This window comes from Paramisgurnus dabryanus, chromosome 22, assembly GCF_030506205.2.
Source record: "Paramisgurnus dabryanus chromosome 22, PD_genome_1.1, whole genome shotgun sequence".
Taxonomy (NCBI): domain Eukaryota; kingdom Metazoa; phylum Chordata; class Actinopteri; order Cypriniformes; family Cobitidae; genus Paramisgurnus; species Paramisgurnus dabryanus.
Window position 1 is genome coordinate 3,675,685 of NC_133358.1, and position 22,532 is coordinate 3,698,216.

At 40.2% G+C, this 22,532-nt stretch overlaps 1 protein-coding gene across 15 annotated transcripts in view; it reads right to left on the reverse strand.

The window, feature by feature from the left end:
* kmt2ca (lysine (K)-specific methyltransferase 2Ca) overlaps positions 1 to 22,532 on the reverse strand; it is a 297,061-nt gene that overhangs the window by 21,109 nt on the left and 253,420 nt on the right. For 14 of the 15 annotated variants that reach the window (XM_065294625.2, XM_065294622.2, XM_065294623.2 and 11 more), the window contains 7 exons: positions 22,202 to 22,338; positions 21,900 to 22,086; positions 21,180 to 21,319; positions 20,171 to 20,266; positions 17,642 to 18,758; positions 16,763 to 16,899; positions 13,278 to 13,408 (listed from right to left, as the gene is read on the reverse strand). In XM_065294625.2, the coding sequence (XP_065150697.2) occupies positions 13,278 to 13,408; positions 16,763 to 16,899; positions 17,642 to 18,758; positions 20,171 to 20,266; positions 21,180 to 21,319; positions 21,900 to 22,086; positions 22,202 to 22,338 (1,945 nt within the window). The remainder of the gene's footprint in view (positions 1 to 13,277; positions 13,409 to 16,762; positions 16,900 to 17,641; positions 18,759 to 20,170; positions 20,267 to 21,179; positions 21,320 to 21,899; positions 22,087 to 22,201; positions 22,339 to 22,532) is intronic. The other variant, XM_065294619.2, reaches the window with a different exon arrangement.

Genomic DNA, 22,532 nt, shown 5'->3' on the forward strand with positions numbered 1-22,532 from the left:
CGCTAACGTGTGGTTGTGACGTATATCATTCACCGAAACCGGACGGAAACAACAAGTCAGAATAATCAGACAAACAAAACTTAGCAAACCTGGTTCTTGCTCCGGCTTTAACTTCTGTATATTCGGCAGTTTTGCAACAACGGACCGAATAGCTTTTCTCACGTCTTTCTCCGCTACCATTACGGAACTACATCTCAAACTGACGCACGACCTCAACGTCATCGTTCTTAGCCACCCCCATCTGTTCGCTGATTGGTCCTGCAGATTTTTGCAGGAGAAAACGAAACTCTATAGAGCCATCCCAGACGTACTGCTGAAGCTAAATGAAAATTAAGCGGAAGCACGTAGGAGGGCGGAGCCAGGCTAACCCGCCACGACCCGCAGGTTACAAGACGACCAGCGCATCACTAGTGTCAACCAACCCCCAAATCAGTGTGTCAACCAACCCCACCCACATTAGGACATACCACTTAACTGCAATGATGTAAGCCACATAGCATCACTCATCAGAAACTTTAAAATTTCATGTCAAAATATAGGTGATCCTATCAACTGAAATTTTATATAACTCTATCTATCATAATTCTAATATGTATTTAGTGTGGGGACATTTTTTTGTTCTGACATTATAAAATATGAAAGTTATCCTCACCTTAACAGCAGGGAGCTACACTGCGACCAAAATGGTCGCATATGCGATGTTTTGAACTGCCGTTGCGACCCTAATTTTTAATGGGTCGCAAATGTGCTACCTAATGTTTTAGACAATATTCTATGATTTACTATGAGCATTTATTTATTATATATTATATATAAACAGAAATGTGGATTTTAAGAATACGTTGTATAACGTGCTCTGAGCCATCAACACGTTGGCTTCATTTTGCATGAAAGCACGTCGTGTCTCTCCCTATGAGTGTGCGTTTGCATGCTCATCTGTTTCTCAATGAATTGGGTGCGACCAAGCGCAGTGTCTTCCATGTTTCTGAACTTGAGCAGAGGTCTTTCTTCACTGAGGACGCAGGACCCGTATGGTTCCGGGTTTATATTTTAAATGGTCTGTCGGGTCCGGTTAGGTCCTAGTTTAATTACTTTGGGTCCCAAGTCTGATTAATATTGTGTTTATAACCCGAGTCGATCGGAAAACGGCCATGAGCGCTACCGCGCTAAAGCACGAGTGCATTTTCAGCGTGCCTCCGGTTTCTATGGCGATGGTTCTTGTTACGACCACGCGCTGCGTTTTCTTTCTCACATGTTTTTAATAATCTTATTATTATTAAACCATATATTTTCTAAAACCATATCCATATTAAGTTTGCACAGAGATTGTAGCAAAAAGCAGTGCTAATGTCAAGCCCGTTGCACTAAACGAGCAAAGCAATGTAAAGTCTGTCACCGGGACAGCAAGTAGACTTTTAAATCTGAAATAATAAGTGGATTAAGCTTTTTAAATCGGCAAGAGAGAAATAGAAAGATAGAGCAGAAGCAGTAAAAGTGCCTATTTAATAGAAATTATTACCATTATAACATCAGTCATAACATCAGTCACATTTATAATCTATAGACCTGCACTGTCTATTAATATACTATACATAGTATTGTATTATATTGAGTTTGATAAAAGGGGTCTAATTGCTTCATATATCAGTGCAAAAACAGTAAGTGTTTTCGTGGTGCTTTGACAAACAGTGTCAGCTTTGTTAATGGCCAAGAAAGTTTGGAGTGGTTAGATTAATGAAATATAATGTGAAATTAATATTAATTTTCAATAAATCAAAGTATTGTGTTGTGTCACACATTATTAGTTCTTCGTCACATGTATAGTAGACCATTATTTGTCAGTGGGTAATGATTGCCCTTTTTACCGGTTACCACCACCAAGTAAATTTCAGATCTGTGGGAAACACTGACTGCAACGTTTAAGAAAACAAGGCGGCATGTGGTTTAAAAGATGGCAAGTAAAATAAAAAGCATATCTGTATGCAATACAGTTTCATTATTGTTTATTATTATCCAGAGCGCCTTAATATAACTTGAAAAAAATATGTGCGACCAAATCATATTTTGCGCCAGTAACTGAAAAAGTTGGTAGCGCAAGTGCCACCAGTGGAAAAGGTTAGTGTAGTTCCCTGAACAGTTAGTGACCTTTCAATGATTTTAGTAAATGGGTGTGTTCAGATCAAGAGGGCAGTCATTTTAATATCAGATTTTTGTGGCAGTGCCCTTAAGTGTACTGGAGAGAGAGACGAGGAGAGGAGTCGCAAGCCCGAAGCTCCGTTGAGCTTATCAGCTAAAATCCTATTTTTTCACTATCTTATTCCTATCTATATAATATAACTTATTAGTTTATCTTAGGAATACTTTACCTTGACGATTACTGAATTGTATTACTTAGCGAAACGATTTTATCACTAGTAACACCCAGTGTAAGCATATAGACCGCTAGCATCACGGGTGCCGGCTGAAGCTAGCATTTCTTACCGTCTGTTTACTAAACCTGCCTTCGTTGGCGATCTAATGGCAGATTCATACGATGTATGCTTTTCTGACCTGTCCACACCAGATCGGGAAGCTGTGAAGGAGGTGCTGCCCGGCCTTCGCAGAGTCAGCGTGCCTCACATCACCCTGACCACAGACGCTCGTAGGCGGCCGAGACATGCTGCGAGCCAGCACTCGTCTCGATGCAGCTTCACGGACCGCGTTCGGGCGAACGGAGACGCCATCGCCCAGCATGAAAACGGTAAGACTTCACTTGTCATTGTAACCTGCACTACTTGCCACATGTACAGTTTAGCTTCTTCCGTCAGCATAGAGGGGTTTACATGTGCTAAGTGTATTGAAGTAGTAAGGCTGACGGAGAAGGTTGCAGAACTAGAAGCGCGCATCCGAACGCTAGTTGAGGACAATAAGACCGCTAATGTTAATGTTACGGGTGCGCCTAGTGTTAAGCGTAATACACATGGCTCGGTTCCGACTTCAGAGTCAAGGCGGCTGACTAACTGGGTGACTGTCAGGCGGCATAGTCACATTAGGCATCCAAATCACGTTCCTGTTTTAATATCAAACAGATTTTCTCCACTCAGCAATACACCGGCTGAGACATCTGTTAAAGGTGCCCTGGTTTTTGGAGATTCTATACTCAGGAATGTTGGCATTGAGGCACCAGCCACCATAGTCGATTGTATACCGGGAGCCAGAGCGTCTGACATTAGATCGAAACTTAAAGTGCTGGCTAATGCTAAACGTAAGTTTTCTAAGATTGTTATTCACGCCGGCACGAATGACACCAGACTCCGCCAGTCGGAGATCACCAAAGATACTATTAAAGAGGTGTGTGAAATTGCAAAAACAATGTCAGACAATGTAATTTGCTCTGGTCCCCTCCCCGCCTACCGGGGGGATGAAACTTACAGTAGATTAGTGTCTCTTCATGGCTGGATGTCAAAGTGGTGCCCTCAGCATAATGTAGGGTTTATAGACAATTGGAAGCATTTCTGGGGAAGACCTGACCTGCTAAAGAGAGATGGCCTTCCATCTCCGGAAGGAAGTGCTATACTCTCTAGAAATCTTACCAATAGTCTTACTTGTGATATTGTCTGACTATGCAGAGCCCAGGTCAGGAAACAGACAGATCGGCTTACCCATCAGTCTGTTAGCTGCCTTGACATGTCAAGATCACATATATCCCAGCACATAGAGCCTTTTTTACCAGAGTACCAACACATCTCGACTGTGTCTGTTCCTCGAACAAATAAATACAGGACACCGTTTACCTCGTCTCGTACAAATCTTATTAACATAAAATTAGAACACAATACATTAACAGATGAAACTCAGATGTTAAAATTCTGCCTTCTTAACATTAGATCGCTTACCAATGAAGAACCTATTATCAATGAAATAATTACTGACCAAAACTTAGATGCACTCTGTATAACAGAGACCTGGCTTAAAGCAGACGATTACATCAGTTTAAACGAATCCACCCCACAAGACTATTATTATAAACACGTTCCTCGTCTAAAAGGGAGAGGGGGTGGTGTAGCTACAATATACAACAAAATGTTCAAAGTAAACCATAAATCAGAACTAAAATTTAATTCGTTTGAAATTATACTGTTAAACATGGAAATAACTGATCGTTACAACAAACAGCTTTCGTTCGTTTTAGCTACCATATATAGGCCTCCGGGCCACCACAAAGATTTTCTAAAAGAAATAGCAGACTTCCTATCTGAGCTTACAGTCACTGTAGATAAAGGTCTTATCGTTGGTGATTTTAATATCCATGTGGATAACTCAAAAGATGCATTAGGACGTGCGTTTATGGATGTTCTAAATTCTCTCGGTATTAAACAAAACGTGTCAGGGCCCACGCATACTCGTAAGCACACATTAGACTTAATTCTGTCACTCAGACTCAATATTAATGACATCGAAATATCACCCCAGAGCAATGCCGTTTCAGACCATTGCCTTGTGTCATACACAATACTTCTAGATAGGACCGCTCAGTCTACAACATGCTACAGATTAGCCAGAACAATAATTTCCACCACTAAAGATAGCTTTATCAGCACTCTTCCAAACCTGTCTCAAATGAAACATGTAGCAGATAACCGTGAAGATCTGGATATTATAATAGAAAACCTGAACAACGTTTGCTCTAGCACGATGGATGCTGTTGCTCCCATTCGAAAAAAGAGAATCAAAGAAAAAACACCAGCTCCATGCAGAGATGGGGACTCGAGTTTGAGACTCGAGTGCGACTTAAGTCGCACACACAGTGACTTCAGACTCGACTTGAGACTCGACCCTCAAAGACTTCAGACTCGACTCGGACTCGAGCCGCGCGACTCGTGAACAATGTTTATTTTTAGTAAACGTCTGATGAGCTCGCTGTCATAGCTCCCTCCGTTACCTACAACCTGCCCACGACGTAACACGTGACGTGCTCCGCGCGCGCGGCCGCGAACATACATGTCGACTGTCCCTGCAGGCAGCTGCTGCTGTGGCATTCATCTGAAGCTATGGGTAGTGCTGTGACGGATCCGCGGTTCAGCTCGCATGCGATTTGCGGATTAATATGCAATTTAAATAGGGTACATTTATCATTAACGTGTTTCTAAGGCTTGCAATTGTTTAAATGGTTAAACAATTTAACCGCAAAAAGGGGCTCAAGTGAGCAGATTTCTGTACGCACATGCGGTTTAGTGTATCCGGTCCGGCTCCAGTCAGGTCCAGATTTGCGCTACTTTGTGTCATACTGTACCTGCCGAACTGCGCGATCTGATCGGCGTTTGAAATCAAATTAATAATATAGCGGCTCTAGAGTGACTGGGGAGCAGACTGCTGTGGCGCCACAAGAACCCACAGGCGAGTGACAACAAAGTACCGCGAGAGCGATTTCAGTTATCACATGGAGAAATCTGCTTTGAATCGCTCTCGCGGTACTTTGACATCACCAAGAGGTCTGCTTAGCGCCAAATGAACTCGAACCTGCAGTGTAGCTGCTCACGCGACACTGTAAACAAACAGGAATTGTCCATATGGAGAAGTGAACGAGTGGAGCAGTGCTTCAACATGAAATCCGAGAGTTAACAACGCACATGTGAGTAAACAACATTTAAATCATCAGTCCAGTTTAATAGATAAGGTTTCAAGTGCAATAAAATAAGCCCGTGATTATATCCTGATGGTTTTTAGCTGCCTTCAGCATGTTTGCTTGTGCTTCACAGTGTTAAACTTCCCTTCTCTGTGTTCATTTATATATCTACGTTCAAGATGTATATGATCTTAAACTTCTGTGAGGAAATTCATGTCTGCGTTGATGTTCAGTTCAGACTTGCAAATTAAAGATAATTTTCTTCACTTTGGTTTTGGTGTCTAATATTAGGCTACATGATGGTCTTGTAATAATAAAAGTAAAAGCCTATTTTCATTTTTAGACAATGCTTGTATTATATGCAAAAAATAAGCTTTTTATATCAATGACTATGCAAATTAGAGTTAATTCATGGTCATCTTAAATGTGTATTAATTAAAAACATTTACACCATTAAATTACGCATGGTAATGTTATCAATAGTTGTCAGATAATAGCTATTGAAAGAGTGGATATTTTTCTTCTTCAATGCGTGTGTTAGCCACGGATTGAAGATTGTAAACAGTTTATTTAATTTTAATTAACAGTTGAGTAAGTTTTGGCCCCAAGTTAGATGTTAATTAACACTAAACCAGTCTAAAAATCAGTCCAGTTTCCCCAGCTGTAAACCCATTGGCTGTTAAACTCTTTTTTTTTTTCTTATAATAAATTGACATGTTGATAACACATTCAGTTTATGTGTTTATGAGTACACTTTCAGAATGCTCTGTTACATGAAGATCCATAATGTATGCATCTGTGAGTGTGAGTGGGACGAGTGTCATAAGGGTGAGAGGGAAAAATCACAGTATACTCACTACAAAAATCTAGACTACACCACTGACCTTACTTAATGTGCAACTTTGTTTTTTTATAAATGTTTATAATTTCTTTTTGTTATTAGAGTTTTATTTGTTACAAAGAGACTTGACCCTTGACTTGGACTCGAGCCCAGAGACTTCAGACTTGACTTGGACTCAAGCTCAAAGACTTCAGACTTGACTTGGAATCGAGGTCAAAGACTTCAGACTTGACTCGGACTCGAGCTCAGAGACTTGTGAACATCTCTGGCTCCATGGTATGACCATCATACTGCAGCCCTTAAAAAAGTAGCTAGAAAAATGGAAAAAAAACTACCGAAACACAAAGTTAGAGGTATGACGTTCAGCATGGAAAGAGAGTGTTCAACACTACAGACAGGCTATTAAAACCGCCAGATCTACCTATCTCAGTACGCTTATTAAAGAAAATCATAACAACCCTCTTTCCTCTTTAGCACAGTTGCGAAACTGACTAGAAACAAAGAACAAACAGAAACCAATAGTAAACTCCAACACAATAGTAACGACTTCATGAACTTCTTTACTAACAAAATTATATTTATTAGGGAAAACATAGAAACTACGCAAGCAGCAACCACTCTACCCAATAGTACTTCTACCACTAGATTATCATACGAACATCTTGAGTCATTTAAACCTACTACAATAGAAGAGCTCTCTAAATTAGTAACGTCATCTAAATCATCGTCCTGTATATTAGACCCCGTTCCCACAAAATTACTAAAAGAGGTATTTCATGTAGTGTCTGACACGGTACTAAATATCTTTAACTCATCGCTAGAATTAGGATACGTTCCAACAGCTTTCAAACTAGCAGTTATTAGACCGCTCATTAAAAAACCAAACCTTGACCAGGGAGATCTTAATAACTTTAGACCAATCTCAAATCTACCTTTTCTTTCAAAAATATTAGAAAAAGTAGTGGCAAGCCAGCTACGCACATTCATAGCGAATAATAATACATATGAAAAGTTCCAATCAGGATTCAGGCCCCACCATAGCACAGAAACAGCGCTGCTTAGAGTTTCAAATGACCTCCTATTAACATCCGACCGTGGTGAAATCTCAATCCTTATATTACTAGACCTTAGTGCATCCTTTGACACAATAGATCACACAATCTTACTCAATAGACTAGAAAACTATGTTGGCATCAGTGGTCAGGCGTTAGCCTGGTTTAGATCGTATCTAACCAATCGATATCACTTTGTTTATGTAAATGAGGAAGAGTCCTATCACTCCCCCGTTAAATACGGCGTACCTCAGGGATCAGTTCTAGGCCCTATCCTATTCTCGTTATATATGTTACCTCTAGGAGACATTATCAGGAAACATCACATAAGTTTTCACTGCTATGCGGATGATACCCAGCTTTACATCTTGTCACATCCTAGCGAAACCCATCAGTTTGCTAAGCTAACAGACTGTATTAGTGATATTAGGGACTGGATGGCACATAACTTTCTTATGCTAAACTCCAATAAGACTGAGATACTACTTATTAAACCAAATCGCTCCAAACATAATATGTCAGATTACACGTTGCCCAAAGATGGCTGCACGGTGGTGCCATCTTCCACGGTTAAGAATTTAGGCGTAATGTTTAACAGCAATCTATCTTTCGATAGTCATTTCTCAAACGTCTGCCGCACAGCATTCTTCCATCTTAGAAATATCTCAAAAATACGCCATATGCTGTCTGCATTAGATGCAGAAAAGCTTATCCATGCTTTTATGACCTCTAGAATAGACTATTGTAACTCGTTACTCGGGGGATGCAATGCAAATCAGGTAAACAAGCTACAGCTGGTTCAAAACGCCGCCGCAAGAGTGCTTACCCGATCTAAAAAGTATGACCACATTAGTCCAATTCTGGCATCTTTACACTGGCTACCAGTTAACTCTTTCACCGCCAGCGTTTTTAAAAAAAGTTGCCAGCCAACACCAGCGTTTTTCATGAATTTCACCAAAGTTTAATGCCTTCCAGAAAATGTTCTTCTTTAAATATATAAACATACAATATACCAAATGAAAGAACAGACCCTCTGCTTTCAAACAAAAAAAAACGTTTCATCCTACCTTTAGTGGTTCTTTTGCAATCAGCTTTTGAATATGGGTAGGTTTTTGCAAAAACACCATATTTTGAGCAAAAAGCAGAGATAATTCCATTTTTATGACGGACTTTTCATAGAGATCCCATTCAGAGCGATCTTTAAAACAGACACGGACATGCAGCAGCTTGCCATAGGGCAAAACTTCCGGTTTTAAAAAGTTGCGGAAGGGCGCCACCTGGTGGATAATAGCGGTATTGCGGAAAGACGGAAAATCTCGTCATTGGCGGGGAAGCGTTTTCTCTTAATTGACGAGATATCTCGTCAATGGCGGGGAAAGAGTTAAAAATCGCATACAATTTAAAATATTACTAATCACCTACAAAGCCTTAAATGGCCTAGCGCCCTCATATATAAAAGAACTACTACCAGAATACAATCCACCACGTAAACTGCGATCACAAAATTCTGGTTACTTAATTATCCCTAGAATATCAAAAGTGTCTAAAGGTGGTAGATCCTTTTCCTACTTGGCCCCTAAGCTCTGGAATGATTTACCAAATAATGTTCGAGTACCAGACACAGTCGAGCAATTTAAATCTAAACTTAAGACATTCTTCTTTAACAAAGCATTCACATAGAATGTCAAGTAAATGTACTTTTCCCGCAGTAGTTTGTCTAGAACAAAGCACTCACATACCTTATATGGGTAATTTACTCTTGCCGCAATAGTTAGCCTGTCTGAAACCGAGCTGAATTAAACCACTATAATGTATGACACTTGCATTACATGCGAACGGCCCCTACGCTTATAGAAATCTGTTTTTGTCTCCCTGTCTCGTCCTCGCCCCCGAGGACAATGAGACAAACAGACCCAGTTCCTGTTGCTGTGAAGGTCATCGCACCACTGATCTACTGGCTGTCCTTCAAAGTGATGCCCAGCCCATGCGCGACCAACGACCACCGGCTGAACCAGTTTAATCCGCTTACCCGCTTCCTATCCCTACCGTGTCTATATATATATATATATATATATATATATATATATATATATATATATATATATATATATATATATATATATTAATTTCTCCCTAGGGTTTTTTGTCCTTCTAGGATTTTTCCCCATTGGGTTTTCTATTAGGGGGTTTTTTAGTCCCAGGGAGAGTCAGCCAACTTTGGCTTAACTTAGCACTTTACTGTATACGTTACATTATCAATACGCTCGCTCACGCGGTTTATCCTTAGCCGCTATATTCTACTTCTTATACTATGTATTGATTCTCAGTGTTCTACTCTACATCTACTCATGTAAAGCTGCTTTGCAACAATTAACAATTGAATTGGAATTGAACTGTGTGCCAACCAAGCCCCACAACCAGCCCCGCCTCTCCCCTAGTTTAAACTATTCAACAGTATATCAAATTAATCCACCTTGGAAATATACGCAACATAAACAGAATAATATTAATACAAAACATAACTTATAATACTAAAACAGTGATACTAAAATACTTAAAACAAAATAAATTATTATTTAATAAATGTTTTAATTGTTCACTTTAGAATATTCAGCCATTATATGCAACTGGTACAGGCGCACAATGATTCTTGGGATAGCCTAGGCCAGGGATGGGCAACTTTGATAATGACGAGGGCCAGCATTTTTCTCCTTTATACCAAGAGGGCCAGAACCACATGCACAATTTACATCATTCTTAATTTTCTTTATTAAGGAACCACAATATACAATGAACCGGCCTTTAAAGATTTTAACTATTAAACTTGGCAATTATGCTAATTCTAAATCATAACTTTATTTTCAGTGGACAAAGCATTTTTAGATAAAACTTCTTAACTGCATTGCTTTAACATCTGTAACAAACAAGGCAGTTTTAAATTAGTATAGAGGAGTTTCTCATCCTGCCATCAGAGAACAAAATTATTTAAAATAAATATACATAATAATAATAATAATAATAACAAATACATTCAAAACAAAATATATAAAAATGTTAATAACAAAGTATTTTACTTTTCAAATCTAAGAGTAATTCTGTCTCGAGTCCGATCCGTCACCCAAACCAGTGGCATTGTTTTGAACCCGACTGGACCCGAATGTAAACTGACGTGTGTGCAGTGTGCAGTCGCAGCCCCGGTGGGCTGCTCCATTTGTTTATATGACGATGACACCAAGGTAACCGCTAAAATGTACATTTAAAATGATTTGACATGTCTGTCTAAACGAAAATTTACCTATCGCCAGCCACACAATGTCGTAATTAGGCGCTCTTGGCAAACAGAGGAGAGGTTTGAAAAGGACATTAACACATACATTAACACACATAGTTCAGGGCATTTCGGGTCCGTTCGGAAAAAACACATTCATTTTAAATAACCCGAGACCCGATTATTGTACCCGACCTGTGTACGAGGCACGCGTGAAACATTTAGATCTGAACTTGATCGGGTCCCGGGTCGGACCCCGTGAACTTGAAGACATCTTCTTCACATAAGCCCAAACACGGGACTATGCTTACTGTGACGATGCGTGGGACCTAGCGTCCCCTCCTGGTTGGGAGGTTTTACGTCCGAATACAAAAATCATCATTTTAAAAGTATTTGATTAATTATAATATGGTCCATTAAAATTTACCCCGGGCCGTGTGCGGCCCTCGGGCCGCCAGTTGCCCATCCCTGGCCTAGGCTATACAGGATCCATTCGTTCCATCAGCGCAGAGAAATCAGAAAGCATTTTGAGGCTTCATTTTAAGCATCCTCTGAATTGGGATGGCCTTACTTCTTGGGATGGTCTTAAGTCATGCTTTTTTGACACAATCGGTCTTATATGGAAGTGCAAGATAGCTGATTAACAAAAACAGTTAAAAGATGATAAAAAACGTGCTCACTTAAAGGAATAGTCTACCCTTTTGCCATATCAAACTATGTTATTACCACAACTTTAGTACCAACAAATTAAAGGTGCAGTGTGTAAATTTACGCAGCATCTAGTGGTGAGGTTGCGAATTGCAACCAACGGCTTAATCCACTGCTCACCCCTCACTTTTGAAACACATAGAGAAGCTACAATAGCCGGCACCGGACAAACATGTAATCGTCGGAGACAACTTAGTAAAAAATTTGTCAGTTGAGGCCTTATGTAGAAAAATGGAAGCACAAAATGGCGACTTCCATGTAAGGGGACCCTCTGTGTATGTAGATAAAAAGGTCTCGTTCTAAGGTAATAAACACATAACGGTTTATTATGAAAGGTCTTTATACACCCTTAATTAGGGATGCTCCGATCGATCGGCCGCCGATCGGTATCGGCCGATAATGGCATTAAATGACTCGATCGGTGCTCGCTAAATCTGCCGATCTCATAAACCGATCTTTCTGTTTACTTTTGTCATCAAAAGGATCCTGAATGCGGCTGCAATTAAAGACATTTTTTACGTAGCGCGAGCATTTTTACAACCCGTTGCTCATGTGCGACGTAGAGATTTGTATGTCTCTCTTTGCTTTTACAGAGATATGCGTATGTTCTACGAGGACGCGCTCCGGTCAACAGCGCGAGGCGTCTTCACATCCCCATCAAACAGCTTATACAACACATATCTATCACGGACAATTGCATCCTCATGCCAAAAGTTTATTATTTGCATGCGTTTTAAAGTTTTGAGCGTTTAAACTTTCATTTTCCTCACAGCTGCTTGTCTGCGTTCAGCCGCCGCCCACACACAGCAGCCTGTCATCAGTGCACGTGAACAGAGCGATCTCTCTCTCTCTCACGTCTTAAAGCTGCAGTAACCTAATTCATCTCTCAATAAAATCACTCTCTGCTCTTGACTAAAGAACTTTTATACTTCATACGAATGCATGTATATTTAATTAATACAGTAAAGACTGTGAAGTGTTTTATTTTCAGTACTTTTAGGAGACATAAGCCTTTTTAAAGCCATTTTAAATTTCTCTTTGCAGAATAAATATTTGTTGTGCTTATTTATTTGAGTCTCTATTAAAACAATAATATACCTAATTACTGCAAGTAATATAACAAAGGGAACATCCGTGGTATTATTTTATCTAGAAAAAATGTAACAGTTACAGTCATCAAAGAGCTTGCATATCAGCTTTAAAAAAAAAAACCGGTATCGGAATCGGTATCGGCCGATCACGAAGATTACAAATCGGTGATCGGTATCGGCTGCAAAAATCCTGATCGGAGCATCCCTACCCTTAATAATATAGTTTTGTATATTATTTTGCATTTCTGTCAGGGGATCCTTCTAAAAATTACACACTGCACCTTTAATACATATCTATCTTTTTTCAATGCGTGCACTGTACAGTGCGTCGTGAAAGTGTTAGCATTTAGCCTAGACCCATTCATTCCTATGGTACCAAACAGGGAAGCCACCAAACACTTCTGTGTTTTCCCTATTTAAAGACTGTTACATGAGAAGTTATACTAGTAAGTATGGTGCCACAAAATAAAACTTTTTTTTGGTACCATAGGAATGAATGGGGCTATGCTAAATGTTAACACATTCATAACGCACTGTACAGTGCATGCATTGAAAAAAGATAGGTATGTATTCATTTGTCTATGTTGAAGTAATAACATAGTTTAATATGGCAAAAGGGTAGACTATTCCTTTAAACTTCACAGATAAAATAGGAAACCCAAAACAAACGTGAAAAAGGTTTAAAATATACAGAATACCACTTAATACAAACCTCTTGACGTGTGTGCATCCTTTAGGTTCAGAGCGTGCACATCCAGACGGGTTAACAGCCAAGGGTAGCTGCATTAGTGGATTACGACCATAACGGAAAGTGTACCGCTCACATGCCTCCACTCCAGGAAGCTAAGATGATAAGTGTTAGACCAACATTACTAAGAAATAAAGATATATATATATTTATTACACGGCTCTCTGGAATGCTTGATTCTGATTGGTCAGTTGAGACATTTGCAGGTTCGTTCTTTTCAAATAATAACCGCTCCAAAATAATAACGCATAGCCGGTACTACTTGAATGATTTAAATCGCTCCGCTCCAATAAAGATTACTGTTTGGCGCCATCTTGTGACAAACACTGGACAACCACAACATTTTGACATTAATTTTAACATGTACGGAAAAAACAAAACATTTAAACAGTGGATAGAAGAACGAACAATGACAAGACACAGAGAGCTTACTGAGACTGAACTTGACAAAATAGAGCATGACAGCTACGAAGCCAACACACAAAAAAATACAGAATGGGCATTAAAACTTCACAAAGACTGGCTAAAAGAGAAAAAATGGAGACAGACAAGTATGAAGCAGAAGATCTTAATAAGGTATTACGATCATTTTATGCATCTGTGCAAAGTTTCGCGGAAGGATAAAAATGTTAATTTAAAACAAATATGCCAATAAAATGTTTCAAATTCATATTCATGTCCGGTTTTGTTCTTATGTGACAAGTAGCCGTGTAATAAGCGGGATAATGTAGAGGCAGCCGGTAGTTATCGGGAAATAAGCCCCTTCAGTGTGATACAAGACCCTCCGCTTCGCGTCGGGTCCTGATAACACTGTCGGGGCTTATTTCCCGATAACTACCGGCTGCCTCTACATTATCCCTTACATAACATATATAACATATTCACAGGTACATTTAATTAATACCATGGATCTGACAAAACATTCACAATAAATATCACAGGTCATAGAAAAAATCTATTTCGTCCTTTGTGGTTCTATGAGCTTTGTAAAGACAATAGACTTTTTCTAGAACATCTTGTGCAAAAACAAGGGGTGGCAGACATGGCTATTTTCCTGCCAAATCAGCATGGCGGTTGCTGTCAGCTTTAGGCATGGATGAGAGGAGTAAGAAGCATGCAACTCATAGGATGGTCAGGAGGCTGAACGAGCTTCATGCTGGATATGGAGTAAGAGGGAGGGAGTAAGAGGGAGGAAGAAAGCTGGATAACAGGGGCAGATGGGCAGTGATTTGGCCACCACTGCTGACCCACTGCTGAGTGTTGGGGTTAAGGGTTCAAACACTCAAGAAAGGTTGGGTACCACTTGATGACATCTGCTGCTGGCAGGAGGCTACAGTTACCTAAATTGGTAGTAAAAAGTACCTAACAGGTGCATTAAAAATGTAAAGTCTGGTTCAGCAGTGGCATCCAGGAAAGACTGGTTGACAACCAAGAAAAATCTGTAATGCTGGAGAGGCAGCTGACCCCCAAGGAAAGACTGGCGCGGGCACACCAGGCTAGCAAATTTGTGTGCAGCACTCGGAAGAGGGCAACACTCAAGCTACAAATAATCAAGATGAGCAATAACCCAGAGTCTCCCGAGAGGGGGGGGGGGGGGGGTGAGAGACCAAGTGGGACAGACAATTTGGTAATGGCTAGGACAGGAAATACGACTACGAGAAAGCTAAAGCAAACAACATTGACTGGTGAGGATCTTACAGTAAGATGCCAGTGTGGCAAAGTTTGTAAAAACATAAAAGGGCTCAAGATACACCAGGGCAAGTCTAGGTGCGGAACATCTGCAACGCAAGTGCAGCACACAGGTATAGTATCCTGTGAGACAAAGGAGAATTTCAGCCAGGAAGCGCACCACAGAAAGCAAGCTATGGAAACAGCTATGCAAGCTTTGAAGAGCAGAATACCTTCGGCAGCAAAGTAAGAAGAAAGAGAAGAGCCCATCACAGTTTGTAAATGGCTTCACAAAGACTTTTTGGTCAGGTGCATTTTGCCACCTTAAATTCCTACAACAGAAGACAAAGGGAGCTGCAGCTGTCCAAGGCGGATGTATAGGCCCACTGAAGAGAAGCTTGGGGGAATCCCCAACCATCTCCGCAGATGCTTGTTGGTTTTCCTTTCTATGCCTTCTACAAATTATATGGGGAACTCATAGACTGTGAGGCACCAAATAAGCCTGGGCAGAAGTCTGTGCTGGTACAGCCAGGTTTTTAATTTAGAGTTTTAATGCAGAGTCCTGATCTGTCGATTTTCTTCAACCACTCATTAGTCTGCTTCACAGCATCTGCAACACTGGTGGCATCTTTCAGAGATGCATCGAACCACTTCACTGGTTAGATCTAGCAAACGCTTATGGATCTATCCTACACAATCTCATACAGTTTGGACACAAGCATTACCACATCCCAACTGGGGATTCCCCCAAGCTTTTCTTCAGTGGGCCTATACATCCGCTCAGGACCGCTGCAGCTCCCTTTGTCATCTGTTGTAGGAATTTAAGGTGGCAAAATGCAGAGTCGCCCTAAGTCTGAGAGATTCCAAAGACGTCTGGGTTAGGGAGGCAGGTATTACAACAAGATCTGGCCATAAATGGGCAGTTAGCACAGCCATCGAACATGCAGAAAGCTCATTGAAGTTAGGAGACATTATCAGCAATCCCTGCATAGGACGCCAAGGCCTGGGGTCGACACATTTCCAACAGTTTGGGAATGCAAGCACAATGGTTAGGCGAGGTATGGTTCAGTCAGAAATCCGGGTCCAAGAGAAACAGAGGCGTTTGTCCAGAGTGGAACAAGAATCCCAGGGAGCATGGACAAAATGGGATCTGCCTAAGCGTAAGATCACATCCTTCCTGCTGCGCTCTGTGTATGACACCCTTCCTTCACCATCTCATCTGCACACATGGTGACTGAGAGACGACCCGTACTGCAAGCTTTGCGGTCAAAGGGGTACACTGGCACATATACTGTCAGGGTGCAAAATGTATTTAACCCAAGGAAGAAGTTGAGCTGACCGTGCCATGGGAGGAGGGCTGTGAGGAGGCACATGAGAGAAAAGCCTTGAAATATCACATGTTAATCCAAGAGTGCAAAAACAAGGCGTGGCAGGCATGGCTGTTTCCTGTGGTAATAGGTTGTAGAGGTTTTCCTGCCAAATCAGCATGGTGGTTGCTGTCAGCTTTAGGCATGAATGAGAAGAGTAAGAAGCATGCGACTCATAGGATGGTTCAGGAGGCTGAACGAGCTACATGCTGGATATGGATTCGTCAAAGTAATGCTCTATCATAGGAAATGCATGAGTGAGAAGGTCCATGTGTGCTTTCAGAAATCGTATCTGTATTGATTCTTATGTCTAATTGTTACACAAAATGCATAATTTGCAACATCAAACTCTATAGCTCAAAGCTTTCACTGAATTATAAGCACTTATAAAAGCATGATTTGATTTTCACTTACAGATTCCACAATCCTGGTAACAGCAGAAACAGTCAGTCCAAACAGGTCCTCTCCCTTTAGGTAGACTGGGAAGAGTTTTAGAGATCCGGTCTCATTCCTTCTTTCCGCCACTGGCTCCAAAACCTTATCCCAAACACCTGCACCACAACATGAGGGAACATTACTGAACTTACTACTAAACAACATATGTCTTGAACAATGGCTGCATTTGCAATGCAAGGTTTTTTTTAAAACCGTGGCTCATGAAAGTAAACAAATGTTTTTTCAGAGGGTCAACTGATATTGGAAGCACTTTTATCTTTCCTTTAAAGTGCTTGGTTTTCCATACAGCTAACTATATAAAATATAATTCATGACTACATAAGGAAAATGACTCCATGCAGATGTGATGGACTTCAACAAATAAATCAATACATAATAATTGCCTATATTTCTCTGAAAAGAGTTAACCCTGCATTATTCTAAACTCCAGGTTAACGGAATTCCAGGTTATTTGTTTCACGTTTTTACATTGTTCATACTTAATAATTTAAATTTACGCATTTGGCAGATGCTTTTATCCAAAGAGACTTACAGTGCATTATTAGGTCTACATTTTTATCAGCATGTGCTTCAGAGTGGGGTTTTATAACCCTAGGTTCATTTCAGGAATAACCCTGCTTTTAAATTATAAGGGTGAAATGCTTCTTAACCTTGGGTTAATAGCAGGGTTTAGAACAGAGTTAAGCCAGGGTTAAGTGCAGTGTGAAAAGCTCTAATGAGCACACAATTGATGTTTGCTGATTTAATGTAACACATGACAAAAAATTAAGTGTTTAGATATGGATTACACATTTAAAAATGGCATTTTATCCTTTTAATATGTTCACTCTCGTTTACCTTTTGGTGAGGATCCAGTAAGTATCAAGTCATCATAACCCTTCTCCACCACACGAATGATAAACTCAGGTTCACCGTCATTCTCATCGATGGAACACAAATAGTGGCATCGACGATTCCCGCGGCGCATACTCCAGTAGATACGGCTGGCCTCATAGCCCACAGGAAAGATAGCAGACATTGAGTGGAAGGCCTGCATCTGCTGGGGAAGCAGCTGACCAACAGAATGGAAAACCAGACTGCCTACACGAAAGGTGTGTTCCCGCTCACCCCTCTGAATAATCCTGGCAATCTGTCGCGCCTCGTCCCTTTGCACGTAGACCCGGCGAAACACGGCAAAGCAGCGGAGTTCATGCTCTGTCCCTGACAGCACACCTCCAAACGAGCTGGTTCCCCTGGGTCGGTGCATGTGACACAACATTGTCTTGTCTTTGAAAAAGGTACACTGTGCTTTAACGGCACAATTAAAATGGTATACGTTAGTGCAGCGCAAGCGGTGGCAACTGCTCGTGGCGCCTGTCTGCTGGCAGTACACACAACGAACTGACAGGCCTCTCCTCAGGGCCAGCTCTACATTAATAAGAGCTCCGGCCTGGGTCTCATACACTTCAGTTGACCACAGGGCACAATTGAGGTGCACCCACAAGTCAAGATCAAGGTTGAGAAGGCGGGCTGGCCCGTCAGTGAGTCCATCTCCTTCTTCATGGCAGAAACAGCAGCGGCGTATGTCTTTGGGCATTGGTTCAGGTCTAAGAGAGGTCCCCAGTCTCTTCAGGAGCTCATCAACCTCGTGCTCCCCAGATAGGTGGTAATTGCCCTTAGGCACCACAATTTGAATGCTCCATTTCCTCCAACGCAGAGTCTTCCAGCGCTTTCCTGACAAATAGCGAGGTTCATCCCCTCCATTGTGCACTGCTTGAGGCCGAGGCTTTAGTTTGACTGTGACCTTAAGAGTATCAGACTTATCTCCTCTGAGTGGAGTGGTTGGTGGAGACTGCTTAGGCTGTAGCTGAGCCAGACAATGTACATCAAGATCAGATATGTTGTTACTGTACTGATGGAGCACCTTAGCTGGGCTTTGCTTGTCCTTAGAGTTAGACAGTAAAGACATATTTGGCTATTAGAGCAAGAGAAAAAAAAATACTTTGGTTCCAAACTTAATGATCTTTTTACACATTGAGCTATAAAAATAAATCACTTGTTTCACTAACATGGGTGCCATAAAAATACTGCTTACACATTTTGTGTGCTTAGTTAAAAATCTTAATACACCGTTTATGTATTCATAAAAATGTAAAACATTAATAACATAAAATGCTGAAAATATTTAATTTAAGTTCTTAAATTAAAAGCTTCTTGAAAGCATTTAATATCTATTATGAATGTAAAAAATAAATGCAATTTTAAATTAACTTGGTTAGTTAACTGGGTAATAGGCATGTTGCGATAGTCGATGTAACGGGTATACACAGTGTTTTAGGCTCTTACGATTAGATCACCTTCTTCCCTCGTTGTTAGATTTTTTCTTGTAATTAAATCATTTAGTTTCGTTAGAGAGAGCTGACCCTAAAAGCACAATCCCAATCACAATACAAAGCAGCAGGTGTCAGACTTTTATTACACACATTTATTACTGTCAGAGTGTGTGAGGCGAGCTGACTGACAATGATGACCTACTTGTTTTGTTGTTCTGTTTTTTATTAATAATAATAATAAACCCATCATCAAGCAACACTTTAATTGGAGAAGGAGACAGTTTCTCAGCTTGGGACAGGCAGGCTTCTGTCAGAAGTACCTGCGCACAGTGGCTCAAGCTTTTAATCAAAACAATTAGGGATGGGATGATAAATACCAATTTACACTAATAATACCTGGCCAATAATGATTCTAAATCGCACAGCTGATACTATGCACAGCTATTTCATGTACTAAGGCTTTTGATCAGCAAGTCTTTATCAATCTGAAATCACTTTTAGTTAGAGTCGTTTATAAAATGCCTTCGAAAAAGCAACACTATAATCATTATACATATTCTTTATTATCATGAAAACACCTGAAAAGGTTTGAAGAACAGCAATATAAAAATATGCTTAAGCCATTTCCTGGAGCTGCGTGTGTAAATGGTTCTTCTTCTGCGGCCCATTTTGAGTTTCCGCATGAGAGAACCCTCCGGGTTTTAGATGTAGCGGCATTTCACAGTAATTCATTGAGAAGCATTGCAAGCATCATCGGTCGATTTATTGGTCCATCCCTAAAAACAATTATTGTCCTTCGCATCGCACGTGGATTAATAAGTGATTTAACACAGCGTATGCAAGTGCTCCATTTAAACAGTTGCTTCTTATTCACAAGTGAAAGTAAATAACCGGTGGGAAAATTCTGCCACCGCAACATCCCTACTTGGTTAGTTAGATGAAAAATCATAATTTTCTATTAAGTGCACAAAAAGTGTCATTATTTTGCCATTGATAGCATGGACTATTAGGTGAGATCCTAGGAACATTTTACCTAAATCACTGCACTACTCACCTTGTTATTTGCTGACTTAGTCTGTATGGATGCTGAGTAAAGAACAAAGCAGTTATGGCTGCAGAAGACAATACTCCTCTCAGATCCTCCACAGTCCTGTGAAAAGGACATTTGTAAAAGCAGGTTCACCCTAGGCAGAAGCTTGCATACGTTTCAGACCCTTTATGATGCCATAAGGAAATGTTACATTTGCATACCATTAAGGGTAGTGGAAGGGAAAAGGGTGAGAGACATCAAAGTTATGCTATGATTTTAATGATATGAAATGGGTTTAACTGTATTTGAACTTGGGCATCTCACTGCCTTTATGAAAATATGACTTTATGTATTTTCTGCAGCAGGGTGGATTTTTACTTCCTTCTGGGAGCAAGATTAGCATTAATGGAGTGATGTGCCCCCTTAAAGCAAAACACCACAGTGTTTCAATATTTTACTATATTTTATATGTTCTTACTTCAACTTAAGAGAAATGAATACATAACTATCTTTTTTAATGCATGCACTTAATCTTTGTACAGCTTTGTTTAGCCTAGACCCATTCATTCCTTAGGATCCAAACAAGGATGAATTTAGAAGCATCCAAACACTTCCTTGTTTTCCCTATTTAAGACGGTTTCATGAGTAGTTATAAGAGTAAGCATGGTGGCACAACATAAATTTAAGCAGATAAAATATTATCAATATTAACACATTCACAATGCGCTGTACAAAGATTAAGTGCACGCATTGAAAAAAGATAGGTGTGCATTAACTTGTCTAAGTTGAGGTAAGAACATAGTAAGCCATTGAAAAACTTTGGTGGTGTTTACCTTTAAGGACGCACTCATATTAGGCATGGTCGCCTTGAACCCCCTCTAAGGGGAGGCATCTGATGTAAATGAAGAAATAAAATGATGCGAAAATTATGCAATAAAGTAATGCTATGAATAGTGGTAATATGCATCCAAAAGAAAATGGTAATTGGAGCATCTTTGATCCAAGATCATCTTCATCAATTTTGTTTTTATACCTGTTTATTTATGGGCAGGTCTTTGGTAGATTTGCAGACACCATTCCCAAGAACCACCACTTTGCAATTGGAACACCACTGTGGTCTAGGTCCTGGGCTGTTTCCACCCATTTGATAGTCTGGTCTAACCATAACAGAACCTGGAAAAGACAAATGTTCCTTTACCTAATCTGGTAAAACATTGCATTAGCAAGTGCAAGTGTCATCATTTTGATCCCTAGAGAAAATACTGAATAAAATGTTTAGCTTGAATGCACTGTGTGTAGTTAAAAAAAATGTGTCAAATGCATAACTGTAAATGTAAAAAAACAAATCTCATTTGAGAACACAATGAATTAAGTTGTTATGGTCTCCCTATGCCATTTTTCTTCTACAGAAGTAATGAAGAGTATTTTCTGTTTGGTGGTCAACATTATAATTGGTTAATTGGCCTGACTGGAAAGTGTTAGCTATAACAGCAAGCTGTTCTGCTTTCGTATTAACTATCTCTGTGCCCTGTATCACAAAGAATGTTGGACAAACTCATGCTTTCAAAGATATGTGATGAGTCATGGTGATTCAAAAATAAAGGTACAAGTAAAAAAATTAAAATGACAAAAATAGCAATATAACAAGTTAGCAAGCATGTTGTTTCTACAAGTCTCTAAAAACAATAAATCAAAAATTGAAATTTGTAACACCTCAAGTCTTTAAAAAGTCTGTCAGTACATGTGTACTTACCAAAGTTCAATGTTTGGAGATGTACTGGGGCAACTGGTGGCCTGAGTAGCTTCATAGTATGTTGCTGGTGTAACAGAGCCGTTTGAGGAGGAACCTGCTCTGCTCCTAGAGAACGAATCACGTCATAACTGTCTGGGATGGACACACACAGCATGTTTGCCAGCGTTGACACCACCGCTTGAATGTTCTGGGATATAGGCAGACAAATAAACAGATTTAGAATCCATTAATTTTGACTTAAGCATAACAACCTTATAAGAATTATTGCTAAGGAACAATAAAATGCAATTTCAGAAACTGACCCATGCAGCTACTGTGTCTAGAGTAATGGCTACTGACACCAGGTCAGTCTTTGAGCAAATGGACGGCTGCCCCAGCTGCGAACCGAAAAAATTGCATGCCGGCTCTTTCTTGACTTCCACCAGCCTGGCATCAGAGCCTAGAGGGAAATCCAGCATGTCATAACATGATCTGAATATTAGTTGAAAATATTGTAAAAGCTTTGTTTTTGAAACTTAGTGAGCTGCACAATTCACACATTAGTACCAAAATACCGGTAAACTCTGTAAGAAAAGATGTTTCCTCTAAACCAGCGCACAGCGAGGTCGGTGTTGTGTTGTAAACAATGGTGGG